The sequence below is a fragment of the Silurus aristotelis genome (assembly GCF_946808225.1).
Source record: "Silurus aristotelis genome assembly, chromosome: 11".
NCBI classification, from domain to species: domain Eukaryota; kingdom Metazoa; phylum Chordata; class Actinopteri; order Siluriformes; family Siluridae; genus Silurus; species Silurus aristotelis.
Window position 1 is genome coordinate 7,784,415 of NC_139584.1, and position 21,701 is coordinate 7,806,115.

Below are 21,701 nucleotides of genomic sequence, written 5' to 3' on the forward strand. Positions count from 1 at the left end.
ATGTGGTTTCATCTACTACACACTGAAGCACACGTGACACTCATGCAGTTTCCAGTGTTTGCCATCTCACTATATGCAGACAAACACATGAACTTCATCTCAAGAGCTGCTCAAAGGGTCACTTCTGCAACATTTCACTATTTCAAACTATCATCAGATACACAAAGAAACTCAATGGCCTTCACAACAACATGTCAAAATAAAAGATTGGTGTAAATTGTAGAACTTATATAATAAACATTAATATTGCACAATAAAATGATAATAATAATAATCATATTGTGTGTAATCGTGTAATTTGCTTGAACAATTGTATTTATTATAATATATATTTTTTAACAATTGTTTTTTTTATATAAGCACCAAATTACTCTTGTGTTTTAATTTTAACCTTAAACCTGAGCAGCACTGCTATAAAAAATAAAAGGAATTATTATATTCTTATTTTTTTTAAGAATAAGGGAGATGTGCAGACCTGCAGTAACTACAGGGGAATAACGTTTATCAGTCACACCATGAAGTTATGGGAAAGAGTAGTGGAAGCCAGGCTGAGAGAAGAGGTGACCATCTGTGAGCAACAGTATGGTTTCATGCCGAGGAAGAGCACCACAGACACATATTTTGCTTTGAGAATGTTGATGGAGAAATATAGAGAAGGTCAGAAGGAGTTGCATTGTGTATTTGTGCATTTAGAGAAAGCGTACGACAGAGTGCCGAGAGAGGACATGTTGTATTGTCTGAGGAAGTCAGGTGTGTCAGAGAAGTATGTGAGGGTGGTGCAGGACATGTATGAGGACAGCAGTGAAGTGTGAAGTAGGAACAACAGACTGGTTTAAGGTGGAGGTGGGATTGCATCAAGGATCAGCCCTGAGCCCTTTCCTGTTAGCTTGTTTTTTATTAAATAAAATGTGTTAATTAATTTAATGTGTTCATTAAATTACAGGGTCGCATTTAAGATTAGGAAGGAAAACACATGTTTTATCTCAACATGTTATTGCATGTCACAGTTTCTTCTTTGTGTTTAGCTTTTATTAATCAAGATTTCTAAAGACACGTTTCTGCAGTTTCATATGGTTTCTTTCATCATTGTTGATTTAGTTCAAAGCTTTCAACTCTTTCTTTGTTATGAAATAATGGAAAGGGAGTGGACACTTCAGAAATTTTACACAGAACAATAAGATAAAAATGAAGAGAAACAACCAACCAGCTTCTTAATGATAGATTAGGGTTTACAACATACAAATTTACAGTTTGTAAGATTAATCATAGGAGATCAGCAATTGTTGAAATTGAATTATAAGAAGAAGACATTTGGAGGAAACATTATTTATTTAGGGAGGGAAGAAAGGAAGGACAGAAATAAAGAAGTAAAGATTTTTTCATATTTATTCATCTCAATATCTTGGTGGTGCTTTGCTCCATTTCTTCAGTTATCGATGTAATCAATGCAATTCACTGATCAGGTGAACACTCACTTTGTATGTTGTTTACAAATGTGAAAGGAGCCATTGGAGTAGGTTCCATCTGCACACCCTGCACATTCAGTATTTTTAACTGCTGTTCCTGCAAAAACAAAGTGCAGCTGAGTAAATAAACAATCTGGTCCTGCTTTGGAAAATGCATAGTTTATTCCAGTCTATTGTACTTTATTACACCAACCTTCCTGCTTTATATATTCTCCAGGGTTGCATTTGGTGTGTTGCAGAGCAAATGTGCATTTGTCACTGTAATTGTCAGTACAATAAAACCCCTCCAGCGGCTTACAAACTGTATCTGAAGTCCACGTGCAGGCGTTTTTTACTTTTAATCCCTGTCCTGTCGAAAAACAAGCACATACAAAAACATAGCATATATAATACCTTTAATCAATAGTGTAAATACCTAATGCACATGTAAAGTTGAATAAAACACAGATCTGTGACAAACTTATACATACCAACGTCACACACTGTACAGCTAAGACAATTTGAAAGACCATTTGGTTCATCAGTGTAAGTCAAGCCAACACATGGCATACATGTTGTGCTGGTGAATTCTGTGCAATGTCTATAAACCCGATTTCCTATAAATAAATCAAAGATGAGTTGAACAATAATTTACTTTAATAGAAGATCATTTGCAGTTACTTGTTTTAGTAATGTACTATAATAAATCTAATTACCAGATGGACACATGGGGCAGCATTCTCCATTTATTTCATATTCAGCTCGTCCACAAGCACAGACACACAAATCAATATTGAGGAAAGAAAAAGCAGCAAAAAGGAAAATTCGCTTAGAAATCATTTTGAAGGAAAAACGTTTCATCCCCACACTTCATGATCTGTCTCATTGCTTTGTATTCAGTTCATCTTTTTCCAGGTGAGTCTGTGTTCCATTGAAGGTAGTCCAAATCACCTCCTGGTTAATTTATATCTCTAATGGTGAAATTTCTAGTGCAGCTCATGAATATCTTCAGATGCATTTCAGACTTAAATGTTCTGAATGTTGGTCAAGCAATCATATTTGGAGAAATCTGAACTCTGAAAAATAAAAGCAGATGTTTCATTATATAGAAAATAATTTCTGTCATGAATAAATAACAGTGAACAATTTCCTGCTTTGGAAAAAAACATCTGCCTCTCACTTACACTGAAAAAACGAACTTTTTGGTGTAGTAAAATATATTAGATTAACCCTAATAATTTCTACATAGTAATATTAACATTTATTGAATACTAGTTTTTCCTAAGTAGAATTGTAAATAAATACACAATTAACCCTTCATGTACAAAATGAACTGTGTGGAACAAGTAAGTTTTATTAGATATTTTATTATCGTATTATTTAAATTTTTTTTATAGTCACTTCACATAGTCCTAAAAATACCAAGTCAATTTTAATCAAAAACTTTAGTGCATTGAAGTCTGTGCATTGCGCATGCGAAATTGGACCCGCCATTACCATCATTTTGGATCAGAGGAGGGCTGTTTCACGTGGCTAGTTGTTGTAAGGTGAGCTATTTTTACATTTCTTCTGTAATTTGCGTCATTTTATAGGTCTGTGAGCATTTGTATAGTTTTTGTTAGGTTATTTTGTTGTATAATACTTTACTTCAGTAAAATAACGTTAATGTTAGGAGTCAACGTTACACTTTTAATGGTAATTAGGCCATGAACTTTCCATAGCCGTTTACCAAGCATTGAGGCTCATACAAAAGTTTGTTTAAAACCAAACCCATTTCTGTGGGTCGATGGTGATTTCATGACTAAACAGAAAAATATTTGATGTGAAATTTGCATTCCGTTTTTCTTAACGTTACACGTTATGCAATTAACTTACTAATCAGGCAGATTCCTATAGAAATACTTGATGCTGTGATCCAATTTGTTACATATAAATACTTAATATAAATATATTCACTGAAAAACTTATATAACCATATTATTTTCTATCATGGTAATGATATTTAAAGTACATGAATTTGATATTAGACATGAATAGATAACACGACACATTAGCCATGTTCTGTGCTGTGTGCAAAATTTCATAATGTTCATAATGTGCTGTAAAGGGTGAGTCATGAAGTTAGCGCGGATATCATGCTGAACTAGTCGTGAAGTTAAAATAGCCTTGCACAAAAAAGACTGCACGTTGTCTGGTAAGCAATCCATAACAGTACTGTGTAGGAAAGGAAATATTTATCTTTAGATAGAACAAAGTACTTGATGTCTCATTATGTGATTGACCTTGCAGTATAATTATTGCAGTATAAAAAATGACTTAAGTCTGCATGCTGAACAACACTGCTTAGTTACAGTACTGTGCAAAAGTCTTAGGTGTGCTAGTATTTTACCCCCAAAAGAGGTTTTAAGCCAGTTAATTTTTTCCTTTGCTGTATTGTACCAGTAAGAATTTTCAGCTTACATTTTTAAACATTCATTTTGTCATTATTTGTAATAATCCAGTTAGATTTTTGTATGCACAAGGAGTCTGACAACAGCCAGTGCTACACACCTGATCTCATCATCATCAAATTATTATTAGTATTATTACATGAAAACTGAGACAAACTTAATTCAGAAGAACTTAACTGGCTTAAAACCTCTTTTTGCGGGTAAAAATACTAGCATGCCTAAGACTTTTGCACAGTTCAGTATGTGTTGACATTATTCTCTTCACAGACCAAAGCATTGAGGTGAGGCGTGAAGCTATTATCCGGAGCCTCATACTGTACCTTGGCGAAAAAGAAGAGGAGCTTGTTGAAGAATGCCTGTTAAAGCTTGCAGCTGGTGTAGAGGATTCAGTGGATGTATCTATTATTCTTGAAGGCCGGGAAATCCTACCAGGATGTCACAACGTGGCTAAAGCTCGTGCACTACATATGGGGTTGATTTATGCCCTCAATCTTGCATACCCCAAAGCCCTGCGCTATACTTTTGAGGTGTTTCAAAAACTTTTTCTAGAACTGGATGGGATTAAGTTGTCCTCTAAAGTTCAAACTTTAAAGTCCAAGCTGCTGACTTAAAGTGTGTTTGTGATGGCAAGTTCTGCACATTATTGGATGAAATTACAACACCCCAACTCAGTGTTTCATCCTGCATGTTCTGGTGAACCCTTTTCATAAATAATTATTTTGGGTTGTTCTGTTGTTTTGAAATTGTTTCCCACACTTTGGTACATAATTTGTACTTTTGCCATTTGTACTAAATTGCTCTTTAGTAGCGTTTTCAGTTTTATGCCTTATAACCACCTGGTCTTACTGTCACCAAGAGAGACCAGACTTTGCATTGATGTGTTTATACTGTGTGTTTTGAATTGACTTTATTCAAGGCAAATAGTGGTGGGAATATGTTTTGTTAAAGTTATAATTTTTTGCCAGTTTTCATTTACTTTTATCTAGAGCGTTTAACATCTTTAATAAACAAATTAAACATCTGTTTTATGCAAAATGTTTTGATACCGTTGGGAAAAGATTAACAATTGAATTGTATTAACCACTGTGATTTGTGTTGAAAGCATACACAAAGTGATTACATTTATTTGGTAATATCATTATTATTAATAATGTTTACTTAATTATTACTACAAAAGAAAATAAAAAAACAGTAAATGCAATTTACCCTAAAAAAGTAAATAAGATTTATTAAATATTTCCAGTACAGCAATGCTACACACTTTGAAAATATCTAATAGAATTTACCTAAATAATTCAAATAAATCTAACTTCTAAAATAAAAATAATTAAGTAACATTTACTTATTTTTTTAACAAACATTTTATGGATTATTAAGTAGATTTTAATTGATTTTGCCAGATAATTAATATTTGAAATTAGGCAGTAAATGTTACTTTAAAAAAGTTTGTGCAAATTGTTACGAGGATTTTTTGTAGTAAATTTTACAAGTTCGTTTTTTCAGTGTACTTTCCTTACACACTAACAGGAAAGAGGTTAAAAGTTAAAATAAAAGCAATTAATTTTGGTTGAGAATTTTGACTGTCTCCTTTGCTGATTTTGACTGTGTAAAGTGTTTGGTTGGAAATACTGGTTACCCTTTATCATAGTTTGTAATAAGCGTTTATTACAAACTATGATAAAGGGTAACCAGTATTTCCAACCAAACACTTTACAAGTTTACACAGTATTGAATGTGTATTGAGCTACACTTCCCAGAATGCACCTTCATAAGCATTTATTGCCCTATTAGTTTTCACCCCATTGAACCAGACCAATCCTATTTGTTTTTTCTGTATTTGTATTTACTGTACTGTTTTGATATGTTATTTGCTATATTTATGGTGTTTTCATACTATCCATTTTATAGTTATTATGCTATCCATAATATAGATAATATAGATAATAATAATAATAATAATAATAATAATAATAATAATAATAATAATAATAATAATAATAATAATAATAATAACTTTATTTTTATATAGCGCCTTTACAGTTTTTCTCAAATGCTAAAACACAAAAGCCAATCCTCTAAACCAAATGACCAGTTGTCTAAACACATTTACTAAATCTAGCCATCATTTTCCAATATCATAAACACATTTCACATGAAGACACAATTCACAAAACACAATCCTCCGTTCTCATAAATCTTAACACATTATTTTTTGCTAAAACACAAGTTGCAAAAGAACTCTTCTCATATTCTCAAATGAAAGCTCATGTGATGCAAAATGCTTGCCACAGTCAGCAATATTTGAACACAATGAACACACCTGGCGTCATTCATTACACACAATGACTCAAAATTGAAGACACTTGTTGCTAATGCTGTGACCACATGTACAAAAGCAAGTTCAGAGTGCACAGTTTGCTGAAGATTTCAAACAAACACAATGGATGAAGGGGAATTCGAGTCAGAGGAGGAAGAAGAGCTGGCCATGGAAGAAGAGGAGCAGGCCAACGAGATAGAGGAGTTCAAATCTGTGGAGGAAGAGGAGCAGGCCAACGAGGAAGAGGAGTTCAAATCAGTGGAGGAAGAGGAGCAGGCCAACGAGGAAGAGGAGTTTAAATCAGTGGAGGAAGAGGAGCAGGCCAACGAGGAAGAGGAGTTCAAATCAGAGGGGGAAGAAGAGCAGGCCAACGAGGAAGAGGAGTTTAAATCAGAGAAGGAAGAGGAGCAGGCCAACAAGGGAGAGGAGAAGGTCCCGGAGGGAGAGCAAAGACAACCTCGCACCATCATTACGGACGAGATGCAAGCAACAGTCATTGACCATGTCATTGTCCATGGCATGACAATGGCTGAAGCAGGACTACGAGTCCGTCCAAACCTGAGTAGGTTCACCGTGGCCACCATTATCAGGGCATTCAGACAACACAACAGGTATTGTACTCTATTGCTTTCTTTGTCACAATACAATTTTACAAGCCTGTGAAAGTAGTCTATTGGTTTCAAATCAGATGTTACTGCATTGTAAAACTGACAACACATGTTTCTTTCTTTAGAGTTAAAAAAAAATGCCACATAGAGGTGGGAGGGTTGCCATATTTACAGCGGCACAAGAAACCCTCATTGTGGATATGGATATAGCCTGCGATGTGGCCACGGTGGCCTCCTCTTCCTCGTCTATTGCTTTCTTTGTCACAATACAATTTTACAAGCCTGTGAAAGTAGTCTATTGGTTTCAAATCAGTTGTTACTGTATTGTAAAACTGACAACACATGTTTCTTTCTTTAGAGTTAAAAAAAAATGCCACATAGAGGTGGGAGGGTTGCCATATTTACAGCGGCACAATAAACCCTCATTGTGGATATGGTTCGTGAGAACAACCTCATCAGACTCCGGGAGATCAGAGACAAAGTCATTGCCGATAATGTCAACTTTGAGAGCATTTATGATGTCAGCTTGGCCACAATAGACCGAGTTATCCAGCGCCAAAAGATGCGGATGAAACAGGTCTATAGGGTTCCCTTTGAGCACAACTCTGCGCGACACAAAGACCTACGTTAAGAGTATGTGCAAGTAAGTATACATCCATGTTCACAGTACAGTTAGTGGACATACTGTGTCGCTCAGTAGCCTACATTACTTCTGGACAATACTGTGCTACCTGATTGACTGTTGTTCTGAAAACCTGTGCACTTTCACATTTTCACAGAGGATATTACAGTTGGACACGATGGCCAGACCTCATGAGTACCTCTTCCTGGATATGGCTGGCTTCAACCTGCAGAAACGAAGGCAAAGAGGCCGTAACATCATTGGCCAAAGAGCCATCACTGAGGTTCCTGGCCAACGGGGGGGTAATATTACTCTTTGTGCAGCCATGGGTTTGGAGGGGCTTGTCCACCAGCATGCTGTCCTTGGGTTTTACAACACCCAACGTCTCCTCACCTTCCTAGAGGAGCTAAAAGACATCCTCCTGGACCGCCAACAACACAATCCTGGGCCCGCACATCAAATTTATGTGATCATTTGGGACAATGTACGCTTCCACAAAACAAACCAAATCAGAGAGTGGTTCACCACCAACAGTAACCACTTTTTAATCGTCTGTCTGCCACCCTACTCCCCTTTCCTGAACCCTATAGAGGAGTTCTTCTCATCATAGAGATGGAAGGTTTATGACAGACAACCATACACTAGAGAGGACCTCCTAAGGGCAATGGAGCTGGCCTGTGTTGACATCCCAGTGGAGGCCTTCCAAGGATGGATTCGCCATTCCAGGGCGTTTTTCCCGCGGTGCCTGGCAAGAGACAATATAACCTGCGATGTGGATGAGGTGATGTGGCCTGATGCAGCTCAGCAACATAATGCCGCACAGTGATTGTGGTGTGTGTGTGTGGTGTGAATAAAGTAACTAAAAAAACTTCACACCCTGATCATGTTTTCAAGAGTATTGTTGTGTGCAATAGATTCTGTTTTTGCATTGAGTTGTGTTACAGTAGTGTACATGCAGAATTTACTATAGATTTATACTCTTCATATGAAACTCTCAAATCTAAATGCCTAATCCTCTGCAGAGATCTAAGAACATCCATTACTGTAAAGTTTCAAAAATATGCATTGGCAGTTATGAAACAAAGAACCTTCTCACAAATTGAGCATTGTGTTTTCAATTGTTTTGCTGTAGTGTGTAATGATGTGTATAGTGTTTACATTTTTTAAAGCTTCGAGCCGCTCTTTTGGTGTGAAAGTTTGAGTTTTGAAGTGAGAAGGTGTGGTTGTGTTTATGTAGATTTAGAAAAGGGTGTTGTGTTTAGACATTGGGGAACATGGAGGAAACCTTTGTGAAATGTGTTTTAGCATTTGAGAAAAACTGTAAAGTAGCTTCTCAAGGCGCTTTACATGCAGGCAAACAAGAATACAACACACACAAAAAAGAGCAAATAATACACACATACTTATAATTACACACAAAATCAAAATGTAAAACAAAAAAGCAACCATAAAAAAATGAGTTTTTAAAAGGGATTCAAGAGTACTGAAGTTCTGTGCGTCCCAGATGTGAGGAGGGAGTGAATTCCAAAGTCTTGGTGCATACGATGAAAAATTATATTATACTATTAATAATATAGTTAATGTTTGATATATGTCTGACCGACTGCTTGTTATTTGTCCCTGACCTTTTCTTTTAGAACTTTGCATATGCTATTGGCAGTTTTATTGAATAACAACACTCTTTACTGTAGTCACTTCTTTGCCACATAAGAGTCCAATACTTTTGACTATGCTGGTATTATAATAGTTATTTTGTAGTCACTTGACTTTTGAGGAAGTTTGTTCTTGAGCTAAAGCAGTTGTTGTGTCTAATTCTTTGCTGACGTGGTCACATCTTCCTTTGTTGTTATATAACACTTTATACCCAATTAAACAAAACTGCTGAATGCTCTCTTACACTTTATAATTCTGACATTATGAGGAAGTTCATTTTTCTTCAGACTTAGCAGTTGCTAAATGTAGTTAAATTTTCTGCTGACATGATCAAAAAGTATATTTATTATAAGAAACACTAACTTTCTAGGCAATGAAACAAAATTACCGAATGCACGGTTTACACTTTATATTTATGACACTAGTTCATGATGAGTAGGAATCCTACTTATTTACCGATTTAATCTTCCATAACACTTTTGGTTAACGATAATCTGTTATGAAAGACTGAAGACTGAAAGCAAAATTCGAAAGAGCAGAACAACTTGTTTGCCTACAATGTTGTATGTCTATAATATACAATTTGCACGAAAGAGACACAGTGTGCTTTTTTGGCTTTTTATCGTTCCATTATAATCTACAAATAGAAACATTATATTTCAGAACTATAAGCTTATGTAAATTTCACACAATTCCAAGAGAAAATTAGGTAAATGAGGTTCTTACATTGTTGATATCTCCTGTAAAAACACGAAAAAACCCTGATCCTTTCATTCATTTTCTCCCGCTTATCCGTAATTCGGGTCGCGGGGGCAGCAGTCTAAGCAGACCCCCGTATTCGACCGCTGCCCAATCCTCACAGCACCGTCCCTTACGGTCCCTCCTGCAGGTGGTGAGCCCACGGGAAGAAACGCTGATCCTGATGTTTTCTTTTTCTTGGTTTTTTTTTAGTTTGTCTTTTTTTCTTGCTTTTTTAGAGGTTTGTTTACGGGTTTCTTTCGAAGCCGTTTGGATATTTTTAATGTCTCTTTATTTACCTTCTCTGTTCTCGGAATTGTTGATTCTGCTCTTCCCTGAAAGACGGAATGTTGTGGGTGGCGGATGCGGACATGAGGCGGGGCAGAGCTCTGCTTACACTTACTGCCGGTTTCAGATTAAATCACTATAATAAATCATGCCGTATTTACCTGTTATTTATATACTGTATGTAATATATTTATATCTAGTATGTAATTGTATAATAATATATAGTCTCTTCTCTGTGCTCTGTAAGCATGTGACGTGTCGCTTTTAGACACACACACAAACACACACAGGTTCAGTCGTGTTTCTCCACTTTGATCTGCTTTTGGTCTTCACGAGGTCTGTCTCGGGTCAGTTTTCGTAAAGTGTTATGTAATTGCATTTTTATTAATTTTTTTTATTTTTAGCTTTTTCGAGTAACCCGTTATGGACTGTCCTAAACCGAGTAAGTAAATCATGGAAATATTGGTGAACGTGAGTTGAATGTAAAAAGCACAGCTGCATCTTCATTCCGCAGCTTTTAGCTATTAAGCTTTAGTTTAAACTAAAAAAAAAAAAAAAAAAAAGTATATTTATCATATATTTCTATTCCGGATATCCACAAAATGGCCTAGATTACGTTCTTGTTAGGTTTCGGTTTTGTTCTTACAGTAACGAAACACGGACGCTTGGAAATAAATAAAAAAATTATAATAAAAATAATAAAATATAATAAAATAATAAAAAAATACTATATTTATCATATATTTATATTCCGTATATCCACAAAATGGATTAGGTTTCGTTTTAAAATGGTTTAAGTTTCGTTCATTTAATTTTTTTATTTTTTTATCGCTTGGAGATGAAAGGTCATATGCTAGTAAGGGCGCGGTCTCTGCATTTCAATGGCTTCTGAGGTCATACTTAGTACACCAGTTTGTATAACCCAATCTAAAACATTGCTACATCCTGAAAATGCATTATATAGACTAGTTCCGTTTACAAGAAAGCATTTACCTACGTTCACACACTATTACCTTCTGGAATATGTTCTGGAAGTCTCCTTTTTGAAACTTGTCAAGCAGCTTCTGCAGTACACACTGGATCTCTACAATGGTGTCAAATGGCGACCTTTGAACTGCATCTTCATCTTCAGGAAAAGAGCAAAGTACGCAGGAGCCAAATCTGGTTGATAGGGTATAGTGCTGGGCGGTATACCGGTTCAAACCGAATACCTGTGTTTATTTTTGCTACTATATGAATTTTTATTATACCGCAAAACTGATGTATGTCGCTTAAACAACGGTAGGAACACAGCGCAGCATGACACTGAGATGATCCTATTTCACTGTTGCACTGATGAGGGCACAGCTGTATTATTGATGTGTTACAGTTTTTCTCAAATGCTAAAACACATTTCACAAAGGTTTCCTCCATGTTCCCCAATGTCTAAACACAACACCCTTTTCTAAATCTACATAAACACAACCACACCTTCTCACTTCAAAACTCAAACTTTCACACCAAAAGAGCGGCTCGAAGCTTTAAAAAATGTAAACACTATACACATCATTACACACTACAGCAAAACAATTGAAAACACAATGCTCAATTTGTGAGAAGGTTCTTTGTTTCATAACTGCCAATGCATATTTTTGAAACTTTACAGTAATGGATGTTCTTAGATCTCTGCAGAGGATTAGGCATTTAGATTTGAGAGTTTCATATGAAGAGTATAAATCTATAGTAAATTCTGCATGTACACTACTGTAACACAACTCAATGCAAAAACAGAATCTATTGCACACAACAGTACTCTTGAAAACATGATCAGGGTGTGAAGTTTTTTTATTTACTTTATTCACACCACACACACACACACACACAACACATTCACTGTGCGGCATCATGTCACTGAGCTGCATCGGGCCACATCACCTCATCCACATCGCAGGCTATATCCATATCCACAATGAGGGTTTCTTGTGCCGCTGTAAATATGGCAACCCTCCCACCTCTATGTGGCATTTTTTTTTAACTCTAAAGAAAGAAACATGTGTTGTCAGTTTTACAATACGGTAACAACTGATTTGAAACCAATAGACTACTTTCACAGGCTTGTAAAATTGTATTGTGACAAAGAAAGCAATAGACGAGGAAGAGGAGGCCACCGTGGCCACCATTATCAGGGCATTCAGACAACACAACAGGAATTGTACCTGTTGTGTTGTCTGAATGCCCTGATAATGGTGGCCACGGTGAACCTACTTAGGTTCGGACGGACTCGTAGTCCTGCTTCAGCCATTGTCATGCCATGGACAATGACATGGTCAATGACTGTTGCTTGCATCTCGTCCGTAATGATGGTGCGAGGTTGTCTTGCTCTCCCTCCTAGACCTTCTCCTCTCCCTTGTTGGCCTGCTCCTCTTCCTCCTCTGATTTGAACTTCTCTTCCTCAGTGGCTTGCTCCTCTTCCTCGTCTGATTTAAACTCCTCTTCCTCGTTGGCCTGCTCCTCTTCCTTCTCTAATTTGAACTCCTCTTCCTCGTTGGCCTGCTCCTCTTCCTCCTCTGATTTGAACTCCCCTTCCTCGTTGGCCTGCTCCTCTTCTTCCATGGCCAGCTCTTCTTCCTCCTCTGACTCGAATTCCTCTTCCCCTGACTCAGCAAACTGTGCACTCTGAACTTGCTCTTGTACATGTGGTCACAACAAGTGTCTTCTGAGTGCTACAGATATTGCTTTATTGTGAAAGAAAGGAGCATACAACACAACAAGATGTTTTTTTTTATTTATTTTTATTTATAAGATATTGTTTCAGTTTATGTTCTATGTTCTGAAAAGTTCCTAGTTCATTTACACAAAAAGTCTAATTCAAATAAAACGTAACTGTTTCTTTTTTTATTTATATTCAAAAGGGAAGCAAGTATAACAAACAACAACAAAAAACAGCAATACTGTGTAGTTTACTTTGGCTTAAACCAAAAGGAGTACTATTTCTAATGCAGGTTGTACACCTTTTCCATACATTTATTTTAATAATATATATTCAGGTCGCCTTAGCCTGCTGTTCAGTTGTTAAAGTATAAACTTTGCAATTATAGAGGAAAGGGATGTTTACATTCTTGCCAGTTGGTTTACAAAATATGTTTTATACGTTGCTTGCGGAAATTGCACAATAAATAGATTTTGACTACAATTCCTTTACTTATTAGCATCATGAGTGCCACCTCCTTGTAAACAGCATCATTTCGTGGGGCCTTGCAAACCTGTAATACTATTATTAAATTTTTATTCAATATTCACTCATCATGACAGCAAAATAGGGCATTTCCTCCTACAGCCAGTAGAAAATGTGGTTAATACTCGCTGGGTGTGGAATTGAAATGGTTTTGACATTTTCAAAGGTTGATCTCGTTGATCATCTCTTCCTGATCTCGCATCCAGAACATCTTTCAGTGATGTTCTTCCACTTTTGAAACGTGTGTGCCACTCGAAACATCTTGGCTTGACTCGAACGGCTCATTGCAGCATCTCCGGATGTCAAATGTATGCCAAGTGTCTCTGTTGCAGATTTCACACAGAATTTTACTTTTGCTTTTTGTTCTAACTTGAAATCGCTGTTCATGATGAAATCGCAGACATGGCAATGTACGTGGCACCAATAGACTTGGCTTTTTTTTAACTTTTTGATACCACCTCATATTATACAAATGTATATTATACTTACTCCACATTATACAGTTAATAACAATAAATATTGATAATAATTAATGAAAGCTGTATTGATTATGTATTAAACATACATCTTATTTCAGAAACAATGGTGCAGTTGGTATCAAGGGAAAGAGTATTTTTATTTTTTTATTTACATTTTTTTGCAGTTGTTGATAAGAGCAAAATACAGTATTGTACAAGTAACTTAAAGTGGGTCTGCATTCAGCCAAAAATCATCTGCTTCTATTGTGGATTATAAAGCAGATTTTTATTGTAATGTTAATGTTGAGGCAGGTGTATTAAGGTTCAAATTAAGCTGCAAATATGAACTATTTATAAATCAAGTATTAACTAAAATCATGACATTTCTTTCAGAATTTGTAGCAGAAATAATTGTCTTATTGACCACAGAGAATGTGCTGTCAACAATATAATTAATTACATGCACTATTTATAAATAATTTCATGAAATATATAAAACAAAATAAAATAATAATAATAATAATAATGTTAATCCTTTTAATATAGTGGCCTTAACATAAACTTATATTCTATTAAATGTTTTAAAAAATAGTATGGAGGAAAATATTTCTCTTGTTTTTTCATTATTCTGTTCACTCCGTTTACAATTTATTTATCAGAATTTGGGGTAATTTGCAAATTATTTGTAAGAGCTACACATATTTTCACACGAACAGCAGAAACCAAACTTCATTTAATATCCAAGCGCATATTATATCATACTTTGTCTATTCTAGTTGAAATGGTCTTCCAACAGTCTTGAAGGAGTTCCCTGAAAGATGCTTGGCACTTGTTGGCCCTTTAGACATCACTCTGCGGTCCAGCTCACCCCTAAACCATCTCGATTGGGTTCAGGTCCGGTGACTGTGGAGGCCAGGTCATCTGGCGCAGCACCCCATCACTCTCCTTCTTGGTCAAATAGCCCTTGATGCCTTCAGTGTGACTCTACAATTTTCATAGTCATGAAAATAAAGAAAACTCTTTTTCTTAATTATTTTTAATTACTAAACATTGCCTTCCCAGACAATTTCAACATTGACCTCTTACTGCTCTTCCCACTTGAGGGGAAGCAACCGGAACCGTAACATAATTCTTAAAGGAGCCACATTCCATATTTAACAATTAAAACAACCACAAAAAAAAAAATGAAGATATAACTAGAGCTGTTGCTGTTATTATTTTAGTAATCGCGTGTGCTACCGATTATTACATCGATTAATCAAGTAAATGGGGTAAGAAGTGCTTTTTTTAGTAAAATTAAAATTTTTATTGCTGAAATTGCATACAAAAATATGCTTTTTTATGCCATTTTACACTTAAAAAAGTTAATACAAATACAAATTGTTTTTCGCATTGATTCTGTTTCTTGTATTTTTCCCGTTTAACTTGGTTTTGTACAATATTTGTTAAGTTAAAGTTAATGTTATCTTGTTTGTTTATATTCTGATAACAACTTTGCGTTTTCCATAACAACCCTTGTGTTTTCCCCTGGAGTGTTGGGCAGGTAGTATGTCACGTGACTTACATCTTGCAACACGTAGATGATGTTATGTATAGAGACACTAGCTAGGAGTGTGCGCTACTTTTGTAGTTTGGTTAGTTTAGAGTAGGTAAGCTAGGGCGTGTAGAGGCGCCGGAAGAATTTTGTTTAGTGTTAGGTTAGTGGTTTATTACTGAGATAGTTGGGTTGGTTTTATTGTGTTCTTTTCTTTAGCGCCACTCTCCGCCTCTCTCACCTGTGGGATTATTTATTATGTTTTGGTTTTGACTAGTGTGTAAATATTGTATATACTTTGCCATATGTTCCTCATTGTTTGAATTAATATATTTATAACATCTGTTGCACTTAGTGCAAGAGTAATCTTAAAAGTTATATATAAACTGTTTAACACTCAGGGGGAGGGGTTATACGGATATGGTCTCCTGTGGCGAATTGAGGTTGTATAAGTCCGTCACGAACGTACTTCTCAGACTAACCAGGTATTTATGTATTGGTTTGAGTCCATTTTCTCCCCAACAACCTCGCTGGCCTTGTGGATCAGTTTGTTGAGTCTGTTTGTGTCACACTTAGTCTGCTTCCCCAGCAGTCTCATAAAACATACTTAGCATTTTCCTGCAGATCTTGAAGGGCTTCAGCCTTCTAAAAAATTTTTTTTTAAAAGAGGTGGCCATTCCCCCTTATTGTGGAAAACTTCAGTGTTCCTGGTGCATTCTATGTACACCTCCACGTATATATATGTAGTCCTCCACCATCTCCACACAGACACCTCGAATAGAGACAGGAGTAACAGGTGCCTTCCAGCAACAGGTCTACAACCAGCTCCTTTGTCTTTTCACAAATGTAGCTGCAGAAAGTTGTCCTCACAGCATGTGACACAATTCCCTATTACTGTCCTGTACTCCTTCTTAAACAGTACAGAGTATGAGGGAGAGCACTGTCCACTGTGGGCCCCCTGTATTGCTGATCACTTTTCCTGACACACAGTGTTGTAGGCCCATGTACTGGGGTCTTCTAGTCAGGTAGTCTACTATCCAGGACACAACGGGGGGAAAATCAACCTGCATCACTGTCTACTTCTCACCCAGAAGTACCAGCCTGATGGAGTCAAAAGCACTGGAGAAGTCAAAGAACATGGCCCCCAAAGTGTTCATCAGTTTATCCAGGTTTTAGTACATATGGTTTAGCAGGTAAATGATGGCATCTTCAACTATTGAGGGGGGGTATATATATATGGCAGTTGTACTGAAGAATGATCAGAGTAATTACAGCCAAAATCTGTTCCTGGAGAAGAAGAAAATTAAAGGAATTTGAATTAGCAAGATTTAAGGATCATCCCACTAAGAGAAAGTGAAACTTGTGTAGAGTCAAATGTAAGATATTATTGCTTTTACTTGGCTTCTACGATGGCTGCATTCCAAAAACATTTCGAAAACCGTAATCTCATTTTTGCACCATTTCTACCTTTACTGTAGGTGCACCAGGACCATAATAAAAGTTCTATCTATCTATCTATCTATCTATCTATCTATCTATCTATCTATCTATCATATTTCACTGCTGTAAGAGGAAGGATTTCTGCACATTGCCGCTTAGCTTTCTTCTCATGTAATCATCATGCCATTTCGTTTTGAAACAAAACAATGTATATATAATCAAATGGTTTAATATGAAATAATTACCATAATGAAAAAATCGTATTATAATCTATTTAATTAAATTTGCATGAATAGAAAATATTTAGATTATGATGCTAAAACACCAAAGAAATACTTACATGTGCCTGGTTTCATCGAAGTCTTTTCATTTTAGCATTACCAGCTGATTTAAAGACAGTTTGGGAGACAAATGATATCAAAGTGTCCAACTTAAAATAATTAAAACACTTAAAAATACCAAATACAACGGTAGGATTTTATCAATGTAACGCTAACCTGTATGTGGGCTTTTCTTCTTCTTTTTTTTTTTATTATTATTGCTACTCCTACAGCAAAACCTACAGCCAGGACTGCCATGATGCATCCAACTATTATATATAATGTAGATTTTTGCACTCCACATTGGGCATCGAAAGAATTGCTTCCTGGTGCTATTTCTTCAAGTTTCAAATCTTCACATCTGTCAAAATAAACAGTACTCAATGAGTATTACTGCTTTTAAGAACATAGAATTTTTTGTTTAAGGAAATCATGATTAATATGTTATGAATTTGTAATGCCGGTTTTCATAGTATCGTTTACTTGAAATCATTTAAGTTCATTTACATGGTTTGCAGAGATGTAAATGGGCTGCTGTTATTTACAGTCTGTGTTAGAGTGTCGGCCTGAGATTCATAACCATCTTTTGGGCACTATAGTGATAGAAAGGTGAGCTGATGTTTGATGGAAACATAAACTGGAGTTCTTGTATTTGAATGAGTGTATGCAATGTGCTGATGCCACGTAAATAGCTGATTGGTATTTGCATGGCTGTGCAGGTGTATAAGGCATTTATTGTTTGACCTTTAAGTACCATTCTAGATGACCAATTCGGCTGTAAAATATAGATTAAATTCAGAGGTTCGCAAGGTGGTTCTCAATGTCTGTCACCTGTAGCCAGGGGGTCTGCAAAATAATTTAAGAGCTCTGTGATTTACTGACATGCAGACAGAATCACAGAATTAAATTGAATCCAGTGATATAAACTGAATTTACTGTGCATGATGTAATTTGCAATATGAACTAGGGCAGGGACAATTTAAGATGTCTGCTTGTTCTGCATGTGAATGTATGGCATAGACATGTGGTTTTATCCACTACACACTAAAGCACACGTGATGCTCATGCCTTTTCCAGTGTTTGCCATCTCACTATATGCAGACAAACACATGAACTTGATCTCCAGAGCTGCTCTGATGGTCAGTTCTGCTACAGTTTACATTTGATACAAACTACCATCAGATACACACTGAAACCCAAGAGCCTTCACAACAATATGTCAAAATAATACATATGAGTCCATGTGATATATGTAAAGTCTATGACTGAAGCTAAACCCAAAATATCTAAATTGAGAAAATACAGTGACAGGTATATTGAGTTTGGTCTTATGGAGAACAGCGTCAGGATACAAAAATGTGTCATGTTTTCAGGTGCTCACAAACGGAAGCCAACAAGTTAAAATGCCATTGAGAATAGAATTTCTATTAATTATTCAGTGACACAACATGCGCATTCATTAGTGACACAACATGCGCACATTTGAGGGAGAAATGTATGCCGTAATTCTGAAAATGCTTCAATAACGTGAACTCATTGCTAAAACTGTTGTTAAAAGGTTGTTAAAAGATCAGGTGGTATTACATTAAGAAATTAGAATTTTCTAAAACATTTTTAACATTTTATTGCATGTCACAGTTCCTACTTTTAGCTTTCAAGATTTCTTTCGACAGTTTCATCATTGTTGATTTAGTTCAAAGCTTTAAACTCTTTCTTTGTTAATAAACAGAGGAAATAAATGAAACGTGAGTGGACACTTCAGAAATATTACACAGAACAATTTGAGCGGAATAAAGAAAAGCCTGCTAGCTTCTTAACTTTAGATTAAGACAAATTTCCAGCTTGTAAGATATCATAGGAGATCACCAATTGTTTACACTGAATTCCAAATATAATAATATGGTGTTAACAACAGACCACATGGAGGAAACATTATCTATTCAGAAAAGTGGAAAGTAAGGAAGTAAAAAAAGAAGGGAAGAAAATGAAGCCCATATTTATTTATTCCAGTACCTTGGAGGTGCTTTGCTCTATTTTGTCAGATACAGATGTAATCATTTTTCACTCATCAGGATCATTTGCTAACTCTAGACAAACACTCACTTTGTATGTTGTTTACAAATGTGAAAGGAGCCATTAGAGTAGGTTCCATCTGCACATAGTGAACATTCAGCATCTTTAACTGCTGTTCCTGCAAACACACAAGTGCAGCTGAGTAAATCAATAATCTGATCCTGCAATCAAGTCATTTAATTGTTCAAATAAGATGCAGGGAAAATGTATAGTATAATTCAGTTTTGTGTACTGCATTACACCAACCTTCCTGCATTATATATTCTCCAGGGTTGCATTGTGTGTGTTGCCGAGCAGACATGCATTTGTCTCTGTAATTATCAGTACAATAAAACCCCTCGAGCGGCTCACAAACTGTATCTGAAGTCCATGTGCAGGCCATTTTTACTTTTAATCCCTGTCCTGTTAAATACACACACAAAATAACATTAAACATAGCATATTTAATACCTTTAATCAATATTGTAAATACATAATGCACATATAATGTTGCATAAAGCACAAATTTGTGACAAACTCATACATACCAACATCACACACTGCACAGCTAAGACAATTCGAAAGACCATTGGGTTCATCAGTGTAAGTCGAGCCAACACATGGCAAACATGTTGTGCTGGTGAATTCTGTGCAATGTCTATAAACCCGGTTTCCTAAAAATATATTAAAGATGACCTAAACAATAATTTGCTTTAATTAAAGATTATGTGCAGTTAGCCATTTTATTAATGTACAATATTAAATCTCATTACCAGGTGGACACATGGGGCAGCATTCTCCATTTATTTCATATTCAGCTCGTCCACAAGCACAGAAATACAGTTCAATGTTAAGGAAAGAAACAGCAGCAATAAAGGAAGTATGCGCCAAACTGGAAATCATTGTTAAAAGTGCAGATGAGACAGTTTTATGAAGAAGAAATGAACATTTTATCCCCACACTCCATGATCTGCCACATTGCTTTTAAGTCCGTGTCCCATTGATGGTAGTCCAACTTACCCTCACTTTCTGAATGTTTGTTAACTACTTAGATTTGTTGGAGAGGAATCTGAAAAATTAAAACAGTCATATTTTAAGTTTTTATGTAATGTTGCAGCCTGATAATGCAAATTATTTTTTTCCTCATTAATCTACACTCAGTACCCCATAATGACAAAGTGAAAACAGAATTCTAGAAATGTTTGTAATTTTTATAAAAAAAAAAAAACTTAAACATCACATGTGGCATAAGTATTTAGACCCATTCCTCAGTACTTAGTAGAAGCACCTTTGGTCATTTAAATCTTATTTGTCCTTAATGCACTTAGACTCAGGATTGCATTTTCATCATAACACTGTGTTGAGTAGCCTGATGGATTGAGTAGCCTGATGGATTAAGTAGCCTGATGGATTGAGGAGCCTGATGGATTGAGGAGCCTGATGGACTGAGGGAAAAACTGTTGCACAATCTGGATGTGAAGCCCGAATGCAACATGTAGACCAGCTTTCTAACCAACTAAGCAAAACTATGAATGCTTACACTTTATATTCATGACATTAGTTTAAGATGAGTTAGAATTCTATTTATTTTACCATAACACGTTTGGTATAAGAATATGTTAACCAATATGTTTTGGTAACCAATATGTTTTGGTATGAGAATATGTTAACCAAATTTGATGCACATACAGAAAAACATGCACATAAAAGCTGAAACTAAAAGCAACGCCTAAAAGGGCAGAACAACTTACTTTGTGCCAAGAATGCTAGAAATCACAAGGGGCTTAAGGGTGGTCCAACACATTCCCCATTTCTTTCTTCACTGACTAATGAAGGATTTTTGTATTAACTTACGTTCTATATACATATATAAAATACAGAAAATAATATCGTATGCCTTTTATAACACAATTATCAGAAACGAGGTTATTTGCGCATGTTTGGCTTTATTTTGCATATGATTATAATCTATGAATATAAATACAATATTTCAGAACTGTCAGTTGCAATAAATCTTGCATAATTCCAAGAGAAAACAGGTTAAAATAAGTTCTTACGTTGCTGATTTTTCTGGAGAAACCTGAAGAACTGCTGCTGGTTTTCTTGCATGTTCGTAGTTTGTTTACGCGTTTGAGGCGGGTCACATGACAGTTCGGCCAAAATGGTGGGTGTTTTTCAGAAAAGTGTCGACAGCCTTGCTAAAGATTATTGTCACTTTGTACTTTTTTTCAGGTTACTTTTTTTTTTAAAGGAGACGGAATGTTTACTCGCAGTTATTGTTCAGCGCCGGAACTAAAAGACAGTTGCACTTCAGATCATACACGGAGCGGAGATTTCGGGTAAAACATGGACGATGCCGTTGCTTGGTTGGATAACATTGTGCGTGTCCGAGGAGCGCCGTGAGAACTTTATGATGTTTAAGGATCCTCTTTTTCATCTAAGTCATATGTGTCAAACTCAAGGCCCGCGGGCTAAATGTGGCCCGCGAGAGCTGAAAAGATGATTATATTATAATAAATAAGTCAAAAGGGTGCATTGACCCCTAAACTACATTTCCCATAA

General features: G+C 35.9%; 1 protein-coding gene and 4 long non-coding RNA genes across 6 annotated transcripts in view; 2 read left to right on the forward strand and 3 right to left on the reverse strand.

Moving 5' to 3' along the window:
- The window catches only part of LOC310733928 (tumor necrosis factor receptor superfamily member 14-like), a 56,621-nt gene extending 37,074 nt beyond the window's left edge, over window positions 1-19,547 (reverse strand). The window contains exons 1-2 of the mRNA XM_083555453.1: window positions 19,407-19,547; window positions 19,191-19,278 (exon numbers count right to left, since the gene is read on the reverse strand). Coding sequence (XP_083411579.1) covers window positions 19,191-19,263 — 73 coding nt within the window. The 5' untranslated portion in view covers window positions 19,264-19,278; window positions 19,407-19,547. The remainder of the gene's footprint in view (window positions 1-19,190; window positions 19,279-19,406) is intronic.
- LOC310733966 overlaps window positions 1-20,199 on the forward strand; it is a 35,626-nt gene extending 15,427 nt beyond the window's left edge. Inside the window, exon 3 of the long non-coding RNA XR_014535939.1 lies at window positions 20,062-20,199. This is a non-coding gene — a long non-coding RNA (uncharacterized lncRNA). The remainder of the gene's footprint in view (window positions 1-20,061) is intronic.
- The window catches only part of LOC310733968, a 152,698-nt gene that overhangs the window by 44,620 nt on the left and 86,377 nt on the right, over window positions 1-21,701 (forward strand). The window lies entirely within an intron of this gene.
- LOC310733956 lies at window positions 1,937-11,381 on the reverse strand. Of its 2 annotated transcripts, XR_014535923.1 has the most exons (4): window positions 10,008-10,131; window positions 9,822-9,856; window positions 2,162-2,521; window positions 1,937-2,062 (listed from the first exon to the last, which is right to left on the reverse strand). It is a non-coding gene; the product is annotated as an uncharacterized lncRNA (long non-coding RNA). The 2 variants fall into 2 exon arrangements; XR_014535922.1 differs by lacking the exons at window positions 9,822-9,856; window positions 10,008-10,131 and adding an exon at window positions 11,119-11,381 and having other exon boundaries at window positions 2,162-2,514.
- Window positions 20,058-21,318, reverse strand: LOC310733960. The gene is made up of 2 exons (XR_014535930.1): window positions 21,197-21,318; window positions 20,058-20,208 (listed from the first exon to the last, which is right to left on the reverse strand). It is a non-coding gene; the product is annotated as an uncharacterized lncRNA (long non-coding RNA).